General features: G+C 30.5%; 3 protein-coding genes across 6 annotated transcripts in view; 2 read left to right on the top strand and 1 right to left on the bottom strand.

The window, feature by feature from the left end:
* Positions 1-282: 282 nt before the first annotated feature.
* Positions 283-3,800, top strand: Cap-g (Chromosome associated protein G). Its single transcript, XM_072012883.1, has 7 exons — positions 283-481; positions 606-1,405; positions 1,485-2,019; positions 2,118-2,420; positions 2,488-2,853; positions 2,928-3,440; positions 3,531-3,800. Exons 1-7 carry the CDS (start codon positions 374-376, stop codon positions 3,639-3,641), a joined length of 2,736 nt encoding a protein of 911 aa, XP_071868984.1. The 5' UTR covers positions 283-373; the 3' UTR covers positions 3,642-3,800.
* A 1,932-nt stretch (positions 3,801-5,732) lies between these two features.
* Positions 5,733-7,508, top strand: Wdr92 (dynein axonemal assembly factor 10). The gene is made up of 4 exons (XM_072012737.1): positions 5,733-6,262; positions 6,392-6,892; positions 6,954-7,051; positions 7,124-7,508. The coding sequence occupies exons 1-4, from the start codon at positions 5,996-5,998 to the stop codon at positions 7,329-7,331; spliced, it is 1,074 nt and encodes a 357-aa protein (XP_071868838.1). The 5' UTR covers positions 5,733-5,995; the 3' UTR covers positions 7,332-7,508.
* A 1,052-nt stretch (positions 7,509-8,560) lies between these two features.
* Rpb8 (DNA-directed RNA polymerases I, II, and III subunit Rpb8) overlaps positions 8,561-12,203 on the bottom strand; it is a 72,340-nt gene continuing 68,697 nt past the window's right edge. For all 4 annotated transcript variants that reach the window (XM_072012739.1, XM_072012742.1, XM_072012743.1 and 1 more), the window contains one exon: positions 8,561-9,018. In XM_072012739.1, coding sequence (XP_071868840.1) covers positions 8,901-9,018 — 118 coding nt within the window. In that variant the 3' untranslated portion in view covers positions 8,561-8,900. The remainder of the gene's footprint in view (positions 9,019-12,203) is intronic.

The following is a 12,203-nucleotide window of genomic DNA, read 5'->3' as shown; positions in this document are numbered from 1 at the left end:
CAAAAACATTCAATATGAGATTATATTTTGGTTCATTTTCATCAGACAATCTTGCCAAGCTATGCATATTAAACATTATTTCCCTACATATGTAGGTTAAGATCATATGTTTAGGTTAATATCTAAATCCATGGTTACGCCAATGCTTCTAAAGTCGAGTATTGTTATCGTTCTATCTTACTCAGTTTCAATGCAATCATTTCATTATCCTTGTCATGCGATCTCTGATTCGTAGATGTAAGATGGATGTGAACATTTCAACCAATAAAGAAAATATATTTGAATTTGTAACGTTTTTGTTTCTTATGTTGTATTATAGTTTTCTCACACGCTATTTTTATATTTCAGGTCATAATCGTATTATTTTATAAGTATGAAACGAAATACAAATAATTATATAAAAGAAATATTTCATAATGTTCAATTTAATAAAACTTGTCATCAGAGTAATTTAAAAAAATTGAAGAAATGCTACGAACAGGTAAGAATAGGTTGTAATACAGACGAATTCATTATAATTAATTTATTTTTATTTTAAAAAGTTTTAATATAAATGCTTTACATACAGCATACAAAATTACTAACATTTTCTTTTTCGATTTTAGACTAATGAATCAGATTTTTGGAACTACTTTATATCCTGTTTTAAAGTTCCACTTACTTTTGCACAGCGACATCCACGAGTTGAGAATACTCTGGAATTTGTTGCTAAATTTGCCGCTAGTTTATATTCAGCCATAAATGATAATGAATCTGAAGAACCGATGTGTCTATTTCTTTCCAACCTGTTTGAATTTCTCCTAACAAATCATAGTGCAAAAGACATAGGAGTAAGATTTCGTATTTGTCATTTTTTAAATATGTTATTAAATTCTATGGGTGATCAGGCTTTTATTGATGATGCTGTCTGTGATAAAATTACTGCTTCTATGATGGATCGGTTGTTAGATAGATCACCAAAAGTTAGAGCTCAGGCAATTTTTGCTTTACATAGACTTCAAGATCCTACAGATGAGCAATGCCCTGTTATAAAAATGTATATATTTCATGCCAGCAAAGATCCAAATGCTATGGTTCGTAAAGCAGCATTGATGAGCATGGGAAAGAATCAAAGTACTTTACAAGTTGCATTGAGAAGAACCAGAGATGTGGATGAAGCAGTTCGTAAAATGGCATATGAATTCATTAGTAAAGTAACAGTAAGATCTTTAACTATTACACAAAGAGATCAGCTGCTAAATGATGGTTTAAAAGATAGATCTGATATAATTAAAAAAACTGTTCAAAATGTTCTATTACCATCATGGTTAAGACATTTTAATGGTAAATTTATCAGTTTAATAACAGCTCTTGATGCTGAAATTGGTACAGATGTATCTGTTTTAGCTCTAGAATCTTTATTTAAGTAAGTATTTAATTTATTATATATATGTGCAATTGAACATTTGTTGGAAATACTAAATGGTTAATCTTTATTTGATTAGGAACGCTACATTAAATACATTAATAGAACAATTACCGATAGATAAAAAGACTAAATTAATACCAATGAATAAATTGGGCAGTGAAACTGCGCTGTATTGGAGATGTTTAGTAAACTATGTTCAACGTGAATCTTGTACAGAAGAATTGGAAACAATTTTGCCAGAATTATCAATGTTCTGCAATTATATTTCCGATTTCCTTACAGGAATATCCGCACAACAAACCGAAACATGGGTGAATCATATGCAGAAATTTGTCCTATTACAGTTATTTGAAATAGTAACAACTTATGATTTATCTGATGAAGCGGGAAGAAAAAAGTTGAACGAATTAATACGTAATATTTTGATGGGTAATTACTGGACTGAAAAACTTGTTGAATGTGTAGTAACACACCTAAAAAACGTTATACCCGATGTAAATAGCAGACTAAATACATTAGCTAACATAATTAGTGAAATTAGATTGCCTTTGAAAGAAACTGTAACACAAACACAAATCACGGAGGAGCAACAACACGAGATTAACTTAAAAGTAAGTTGGTATCCTCAATATAATATTAAATATAACATTAAAAAAATTCAAATTTGGTAAAAATTGTACCATTTATCTTAATGAAAAGTACTTTTTAGAGAGCAAAACTTAAGGTAAAATTATTAGAATTAAAAGAAGAAGAATATCAGGCTATACAAGACAAACAGTATTTAAAGGCAGATGGTTTAAAAAATCAAATAAACGAATTGAACGAGGAAATAGTAAAATTATCAGAAAAACCTCAAGGAACACAAACTATAGCTAATGAAGAGATCAAAGAAAAGAGTGATTCTGCAACAATGATAAAATGTCTAACTATAATATGTACAATGATGCAGTCTGTAACTTCGTTAACGCCAACACTTCAAAGCCTTATGCAAATAGCACTTGATAGTTTAGATGTATGTGATTGAAGTATAAATTTATTTAATCTTAAATTATTATGTATAACGTAATTATTGTTTTTAGCATCCGGATGATAAAGTACATATATTAGCATTAAAAGCAGTTAGTGTTTGTTGTATATTGGACAGGGAATTAGCTAAACAACATATTATGATGTTATTCTTACAATTTTCTTTGGAACAAGAAAATCCAGATATTTGGATTGTTGCTTTGAAAGGAATCTTTGACCTTTTATTGTTATACGGTCTGGAGCATTTTGATATATTAGAAGATGTACCCGATAATACTGATACTAAATCAGAAAAATCTCGCACTAAATTATTTACGGATACTGACACGGAAGTTTCTGTAGCATCTCTACGTAGGTCAGAAGCAGAACGAGGCAATTGTAATTTTATCAAAATTATAGCTGGATTATTAGATAATGCAGTGAGTATATATTCTAGTCTAATATTCTTTTATTTTAAATATATAATATGAAAATCTTTCTGTTAAAAACATAGAATCAAGGACTAAGAACAGTTGCTGCGGAAGGTCTTTGCAAATTGTTACTTCATCGACGAATTACTAGTTCGAGTTTATTGTCAAGATTAATAATTTTATGTTACAATCCTGTAAACGATAGCGACTTCTATCTTCGACAATGTCTAACTGGTTTCTTCGATAATTTTGTCACATTCGTACCTGATGCACACATGTTATTAGAAGAAGCATACTTGCCGACCTTACAAATTTTATGTAATGCACCAGACATCAGTCCCTTACAAGAAATTGATCCTTATGAAGTATCCAGGTTTATATTAAACTTGACTAGACTTGAAACTCGTAAACCTGGAGGGGAGAATTTCTGTGCGCATAATAGCCTCGTTTTTTCTATTTTGGCAGAAGTATTAAATACAGAAAGCAACATTGACAAAGAAACTCTTATTAAATCGTTGAAAGATTTGCATTTGGAATTGGACGATAACACGTCTAAAAAAAACTTACAGGAAGCTATCGATAAAGTGATGGAAATGGTAAATATCTTACATACAAACAATTGTTAATTATATATATATATAAAATAATAAAAATTATATATATATAAACATTTATATTTTTTACAGGTAGTTTCTGATAAACGGTTAGTAAGATACGTCGAGCTTTTTACGAAAAAGTTAAATGCTCCTAATGTTATCGATGTAGCAGAAGATGAAGACACTGAAGCTGATGAATGAGTAATTGTTCTTAATAGGAACGTAATTGAACTAAATATGAAAATATTATATTTTATATAATATTGAATTAAATTTTATATATTTCCTGAGCATATGTTTATATATGCAATGTTTTATAGGATGTTCACGAAATAATAAAAATCTCTGAATTCCACGTAACATTTTAAAATTCTTCATTTTTAACTTAGCGCCAGTTATATCCAGCATTCACAAAATACTTCCGACTTACGCCGGATATAACTCGCATTCACTAAGCGCGTCGTATTGGCTAGTGATATTAAGGATACGCGAATTGACATTTTAATTGCATTAAACTAGTGTATAAGAAGAAGTTCCTACAACGAGTAAAGTTTATTTGTTTTTTATCTTTTTGTAGAGTATCATAGTTAAAAGGTAATTAATAACATTACACACAGAAAAATAACTGAACCAGGTTATTAAGTTGTTGCGTCCAGAGGATTTTTAATTCCACCTATCCGTTTCAAATATTAATAAATGATGTAGGTTTTAGTACTCTTTAAAATGAAGTATAAAAATCTAAAAAAACGGCAACTGGAGAACGACACTGCTTCGGAAAGTTGTGATGAAAATGAATCATATATAAATACAGTAAATCGAAGAAAACTGCTTTTAAATGTACTGAGTACATCAGAATCTGAAGAAACTGATAATGTTAACGTACGAAGTACTAATCAGTCAGATATTACATGGACTTCGAAAAAATTTAGGCCAATAATTCATGATTTTACAAAACAGCAATCGGGTATTCAAACAAATATAAGATCTTGGGGATTTCTGCAATACTTCCAGTTGTTTGTATCTGAAGAATAGTAGAATTCATAGTTGAAAAAACAAATAACTATTGACCTGATGACCTTACAGCTGGGACAGACCTGAATGAATTGTATTTCAGCCAAAAGTACTCCCCACAAAATACCGCCTCTAGCGTTCAAATGGCCCAATCATACGCACATTTCTTCATCCGATGCTCCTGGTACGAGACATGCGTATGCACAACGGGAAGTCAGTGTCAGAAGTCAGATCTAGTTTACAATCACAATTTTCAATGAACAGATTTACTTTCTTAAAATTCTTGAGAGCATTAATATCTATGCTCCTGAGAGAAGAACCAGGCACCCTTGTAAATTCACACTTTTGCCATATACATGTCGATTCAAACATAATGATTTAATCTACAGATTATCTCATCTTGCTTGATCCATATCAATTTTCAAACTTATCTAAGACTTCTCAAGGCGTGTTAGATATCTAAATTATTATAGCTTACTTATGTTTACTTATAGTTTTATACTTTTTATATTTTACACTTATATTTTATGTATTTATGTTTATATATGTTTGATATATACATATATCACATATACTTATATACGAAAATTTGTGTATACTCATATGTACCTGGCGTCGCCACACGTTTGTACAAAGGAAAAAGAAAGCAAACCCATTTATGTAAATAAATAAATAATTATGTGTCTGTACTAGGCAGTACGGGGTGTAGCTAAAATTTTCAAGATTTTGATCAAAACTTTAGACCGATTTTGTGATTTTGTGTCAGGAGAACATGACAGCATAGAATATGGCACAAATTCACCGATTCTTGAAAGTGATATCATTTCTTGGATTTTTTTAAAACTATTTCGCTATCTTTTTTTATATACCTTTTTTCTGTAAATTTCGCGTTTAACATTTTCTGATTTCATCTTTTAATTTCTTGTCTGAATTTTTGTGAGATTGGGTAGTGAATGGAATATATTACAAAAGTGTTAAATGCTGTTAAACTATTCTGGTTTATTGAAAGTTTTTCTAAATACATTTTGTTTAATTATTTTTACAGTAAATAATCTCATTTTTTTGTATTTCTATAAACAATACAGAAGAAGCAATTTATTTTTGATATTTAATTAAAATTTCAGGCAATTTTTATATTCTTTCAAAAAGAATGTTACTGATATTAATGAAGTTAAAAATTTAAAGGAATATGATAATTAAAAATCTTTTTAGCAAAATCTTATTCATTAATAACTGAAATACTTTCCTTCTCACTGTGTATATGTCTATTTCTCATACTATGAGAACCAGAGAACATACGTGTTTATAGTTCGGTCATTGGCCACTAGAGGTCCCCATTTCTAGTGCATCTTGTAGTAAACATTTTTGACATCGCATCAGCTATCTCTTTATTCCGTACTCCCTACTTCCTATTTCCTGCTTCCTATTGATCTATGTTTATGGATACTTCAAATACTTCAGATACGTCAAAGTAATTGCTGTCACAGTCTCACAAATTTTAGCTAAGAACCAAATAATCTTGTTGTATAGTCAACTTCGAAAGCATGGATAAATTTGAGAAACCGCAGATAATTTGTCATATCGAGAAATCGGTAAATTATTCCTTATTTGACGCAAAATGGATTCCGTGCAGCGCAAAATTTGTGGTTATGGGCTCACGACCTCGTGGTAGTGGTATTATACAAATCTATGAAGTTTCCAGCGGCGAATTAAATCTTGTTAAAGATATCGAACGATCTCAACCGATAAAATGCGGAACCTTTAAAGCGTCTAGCTTAAGAGACAGATATTTAGCAACTGGTGATTTTCAGGTATTAACAAAAAATACAAAAAAATTTTTAAGATATATTTTCATTTGAATGAATGATATTATACATAAGATTTAAATTTTAACAATTTGTTATTCCTACATAGAGAAAATTTAAAGTCACCTTTATTAGGGAAAATTAAACATCTACAACCTGGAAGACCCTTCGATACCAATTTATACTACTGTTGCTCATGATGAGATTATAAACAGTATCGATGGTGTAGCTGGACAGAACATTGGATGCGGCGCACCGGAATTAGTAACTGGCTCTAGGGATGGAAGTGTCAAAGTCTGGGATCCTAGGTTGAAAGGTCGGCCAGTTGCTGTAATGGAACCTAAAGAGGGTGAAGATCGTAGAGATTGCTGGACAGTTACATTTGGAAATTCGTACAATTGTGAGGAAAGAGTTGTAGCTGCTGGTTATGACAATGGAGATGTAAAAATATTTGATTTGAAAGCAATGGCTGTTTTGTGGGAAAGTAATCTTAAAAATGGAGTTTGTAGCATTGAATTTGATAGAAAGGATATTCCAATGAATAAATTAGTAGCTACCACTTTGGAGTCAAAGTTTTATTTATTTGATTTAAAAACTCAGCATCCTAAAAAAGGATTTGCTTATATAACTGAAAAGGTAAGATTAACTGAAAATGTGAAAATCACATCTTCATTTAATTTGATTTATAATGTTTTAGGCACATAATGCAACAGTATGGTTAGTTAGACACTTGCCCCAAAATCGTGAAATATTCGTTACTTGTGGTGGAGGAGGAAGCCTTTGTTTATGGAAATAGTAATTATACATTTTATATCTATTTTTACTTTTAGCTTTTTATAGTTTTATTTACTGTTGAATTATTTTTAGTAATTATCCAGAGAAACGAAAAATAGTAGACGCAGATGGCATTGACCGCGGAGTCGTCGGTGATCTAACTCTTTTACAAAACACTATTGTTTCATCACAACCTGTTAGTTCCCTAGACTGGAGTCCAGACAAACAGGGTTTGGCTGTTTGCACTGCGTTTGATCAATGTTTGAGGGTAATTATCACCACAAAACTTAATACTGTCTAACAAAAAGTACAAATTCATGTTCTAATTAATTATAAAAACATAAGATATTATGTTATTTAATATTATTCAGTGTGAAACGTTCATTATTGTAATAGAAATGACATAGAATTGTAAATAAACATCAATTATCTTAATTTATATAATTTTACGAAATAAAATGACTAAAGTAAAAATTAATATTCTACAAAATTTTTTATTAAATTCAAATTGTCTGAAATTCTTGGTTGTCTAAGAGCCTAAATTACCGACTGCGAAGGAAATTTTCATCACGATGGCGACACTTGTCGTTCGTTAAATATCGATTTTTGTCTCCGTATACATGTGCACGTGTTGCGCAACTTCGCGGTACGGACGACTAGATGAAAGCGAATTATATGTCATTGGGCCAATCTATTTAGAATCAAACCCTTATTAAGTGGCAGCCATCTTATAGTGCGATATGTTATGCAACATCAGACCGCCATGTTGAGGCGCGAGACGTACCCACGCCAAGTGGCACTTATACTACATGGTTCGAGCCAGCCTCGACCAGCTCACATTCAGCCATACAAGGTCAGGAATACCGCGAGTTTAATTACATAAATTAGTTCTTGGCTATTCCCCCTTCTGCAACGTGTCTCTGTGATACGTTCTTTTCGTTTCTTGCTCTCGTGTTCACTGAAGCTGCGCGCGTTCCGATTGGATCACGCATTTAGTCTTGGCTCCGTTGTTCTCCAAAATGGCGTCGTCCTGTACGCGCAGCATTACAAAAAAAAAAAAAAAAAAAAAAAAAAGGACATAGATTTTTTCTTCTACAAATCTCTTTTATTTTTTTAAGATTTGATGAATTTATTGAAAATTTTATGTTATGAACTAAATATTGTCTTTTAATAGTTACTTTTATAAAAGACAGGAGTGAGCAAAAATATTTTATTTCATTGAATCAGTTGCTCGCAATTAAAGGAATGCGGAATTACGGGTCTTTATAGTCTAATTACAAGAACTGCCTGTAATTCTATCGGTAATAAGGAGCAAAGCAGTTTATTTAAATATGTACCAACTTAACTGGTCAATCGCAGTGTTGTAAAGCTACTACAAACTTGCCTGAAAATTGTCATGCTTTGTTTGTTTTCCAAGAATTTAATCAACAGTTAGTAACCATTTTATTTAACAACTGTTTAATTCTTGTAATTTTTATGGTACTTTTTAATAAGAATAACTGGATAGGTTAGGAGTTTATATTTAGAAGGTTATTTTTTACGTGGAAAAATACCTTTATTAGTTAGCATGTATCTGAAAATCGCAATGGCAGTGACAATGCATAGTAATGAGTCGTGAACTGGAAAATATGAATAGTGATTGATCAGCTAGAAATCAGAATACATATTTCCTGTTTTACGTCAATGTACTGTTTCCTCAATTATTACAATATACAAGATATTTCTTTCTGCAATCATATCGACCATTAATAACTTCTAACAATTCAATCATCTTTGTCCTAGATTGATTAATAATAACGTTCTCCTTGAAAAGAATGCATTTAATATGCATATATTTCCTAAATCAATAATTGCGGCGCATTTAATGCAGTTAGAACGCCAATTTTTTCATTAGTAGATACATGTGCTGGTCGATCTCAAAACCGTGTAGGTTGTTTGCGTCACCCTGTAACCTCATCAGTAATCCTCCAAAGGATACGTAGGCAGATCTGCAACAGAGAGGAACAGACAATGTAAGTCACCGTGAATCACCATATTAAAAGCTTGCATATATTTGTTTAGAAACCGAATGCTGGCTTTTCGTTTGACTTTACCCTCCTGATCACCGGAAAAACAATTTTATATTGCTGTATTATATCGAGGGATTTATTTAATTGAATTTGGAATGTTCAAATTCAATTTTTCATTAAAAAATGAGATGAACTTTCAACCATGATAGCCTTTGAGAAATAAACTTTTATGTAATTTTACATTTAGGAAATTCTTAAGTCTACAAATATTAAGTTTTACAATTTTTTCAACTTAATTGTTATATTAATTATATTTAGCTTAGTTTTCCTTAGTCTAACTCGATTTTGAAATTTCTGAATTTGAGTAGAATTAAAGTTAGCATTAAATAAGAAATATTTTTTATGTACATATGTATCTACATAGAATAAACCTGAAAATATATTATGTTTGTCAGTAGAACATATTTAATCCTCACACATAAAATGTTTCAATTGAAATACGCTAATGTGATAATTAGAAAATATTGATTTAAATCTTCGTCCTCATTATTTGATGATGATTGTTGAAGTTGTGTTTTCAATCACGGTTGCGGATCTGCAATCGTCATAATTGCAGTGCCGATAGCGGTCGTATATACAATATAGCCACACAACCAGCTAACAACACTGCCAACATGCCAATCGCAAAAATCTTCGGCCAAGGATTTTCTTCTGACGTCAAACGTATCTCTCTTCTTCAAGCAGTTCCGCTGGTGGATTCCATAATAGAAACGCAGCTTCTTCCTGATGCTAGGGAGTTTTTTAAGTGTACTGTCGTGTACGTATTTTTATAACGATTATGACGATTACAAGGTACATAATAATAAACAATGAATTTAAAATACATCGATGTATTATTATATATAGTAGGTGAATATTATTTTATAATTCAAAATCATAAAGATAATACTAACCTTACTATGATATTAGTCATTTTCTTAAGTTTTTAGATTTACCAATTTTCAAAAATATTTTCATCATTGTCGATTATTCAGAACTAATTTTATTGAAATGAAATCTTGTGTTTTATGAAGCGAGATTATGTATTTACTAATGTATTTTCCAAGAACATTAATGTGTAGATTCAAATACAATACTGTGTAAAATAGCTTTTAAATTTTTTTACAGTTTAATGTAAATTATTCGAAATTTTGTTTTCCAAAGTTTACCAATATTGTAGGAAGTAGTAGCAAGAAATTATATAGCACGTGATGGAACTTTGACCGCAGTTTATTGACAGAATTATAAATGAAAAAGAATCCAAAAATGAATTGTTATTATTCAATATTCACTATAAAGAGGTCAACAATTTGTTCACTATCCTCTTTCTTTCTTTATTACAAAATTATCTTCTGATGATACATTAAAAGATATAAAATGTTTCTAGCAAGTGAAAAAAAAAATTATCTACGTTACATCTCAGAGTTCAAAGAAATAATACACATCCGCTAACGATCCAAGGATATTTAAATAAACTGAGCAATACACATGTTTAGGAAGTTACGCTGCTATCGATTGACCTTGCTCCCAAATTTCTCACCATCCATAGTAAGAGAGCTGATTATTTTTAACCGAAGTATTCTTGGTTTCTGCCCCCTCCTTTCCATCTATTGGCTAACCCTCTTCTCCTCATCCCTTGTTCAATTAATCCATCTCTATATTAAACTTCTCAGATATTGGATGACTTATCTTCAATGTGACATTGACAGTGGCATGTTGTGTAGAGTAAATATTAAAAAAAATAAGATGTTTTAGTAGAGCAAACATCTGTTATTATTATTCTTCAACCATATTATCTATATTGCTTTTTATAAATAATAACTAATTAACTATGATTAACTTTGATTCATTATTCAAATTCTTTCTCATATTATAATTGCATGATTTCCAAGTTTCAAAATATGAATTAATATTGTAATAAAATTTAGAATTAAAATTATGAATATTATTAAGGAATACTAATTAAATTTTTTAAGTAAATCTGTTTTACTTTTTAAATACATATGTTTAAAACTAAACTTAAATATTGTTTATATAAAAAAGTACAATTTGCATGAAATATATACAAAATAATTATGTATGTACCTTGTACATCGAGTATGTCTGGAAGGGAAGGAAAAAGAGCATTTCTACCGGGTCAAGAATAACTTGCTAAAATGATATCGAGGTTCCGGGAAGCAACGACTTTGAGAGGTGGCGGTATGAAATGAAATGGTGAGAAGGATGCGGCACAGTATATGATTTTTATTGTCATTATAATTACAATGAGCAGCGACAAAAAATGATGACAGTTTGAGATAATAGTGGTCGACAATATCACTGCTATATTTATAATGGTTTACTTATGTTACCCTAATATATCAGCAACAACAGTGTTTCAAATTTTCTCAAAAATCTTTCTTCTATATTATCCTTGAATATAGATATTCATATATTTATATATGAAAATATTGTTCAAAATTCAATCACATAAAAATAGATAGATAAATTTATATATATATAATTGTGAATTTTTCATGGAAATCAACGTTCTTGAAAGTTCCGCGAAAGCACCACCACCTATAATGGACCTTAAGCAGAAGATCCATGTCATTTATAGATAGGAATTTGTTTGAAACACTCTTGCCGCTAATCAGATCTATATAAGAATAATTAATCGAAAATTATAAAAGTTATATAATTAATAGACTGTAAATATTTATGAAAAGTCATACTTTTATGAATATAATAAAAAATGGAATCTGCGTATGCAATTTTCTTATTTACTAAATATCATAACATATTATATTTTACGCATTCTCTATATAATTGTGCATCTTCAAATTTCCCCTACATGCATAAAAATCCGCAGTCCAATAACTGACTTCACGATAAATGAAAGAAAGTCATCAAGTGGTGCACGCATCTTATGCAATGTGACAGCAACTGAAATGTGTCAGAAGTTGTAGAAGGTCCAGAAAGTGGTGAAACGAATAAGTCACGGGTATAAATATCACCTATGCGCAAACGATGTCCGACGGCCGAGAGCGATGGGGAAAAAATGGGAGCAAAAGAACAAAAAAAAAAAAAAAACAAGTCGACCGCGAACCGATACTCTCGTTTACACGCTCTACTGATTCTTTTAT

The sequence above is a fragment of the Bombus fervidus genome, chromosome 11, assembly GCF_041682495.2.
Source record: "Bombus fervidus isolate BK054 chromosome 11, iyBomFerv1, whole genome shotgun sequence".
NCBI classification, from domain to species: Eukaryota; Metazoa; Arthropoda; class Insecta; order Hymenoptera; family Apidae; genus Bombus; species Bombus fervidus.
This window is presented reverse-complemented; position numbering and strand designations above follow the sequence as displayed.

Excerpts from the sequence above, each read along its gene's own strand:
- Cap-g (XM_072012883.1), top strand. The coding sequence starts at position 374 with ATGAAACGAAATACAAATAATTATATAAAAGAAATATTTCATAATGTT. Across the intron at positions 482-605 it reads TGAAGAAATGCTACGAACAG|ACTAATGAATCAGATTTTTG; the intron begins GTAAGAATAGGT and ends TTTCGATTTTAG. Across the intron at positions 3,441-3,530 it reads TCGATAAAGTGATGGAAATG|GTAGTTTCTGATAAACGGTT; the intron begins GTAAATATCTTA and ends TATTTTTTACAG.
- Wdr92 (XM_072012737.1), top strand. The coding sequence starts at position 5,996 with ATGGATAAATTTGAGAAACCGCAGATAATTTGTCATATCGAGAAATCG. Across the intron at positions 6,893-6,953 it reads TTGCTTATATAACTGAAAAG|GCACATAATGCAACAGTATG; the intron begins GTAAGATTAACT and ends ATAATGTTTTAG. Across the intron at positions 7,052-7,123 it reads AGCCTTTGTTTATGGAAATA|TAATTATCCAGAGAAACGAA; the intron begins GTAATTATACAT and ends AATTATTTTTAG.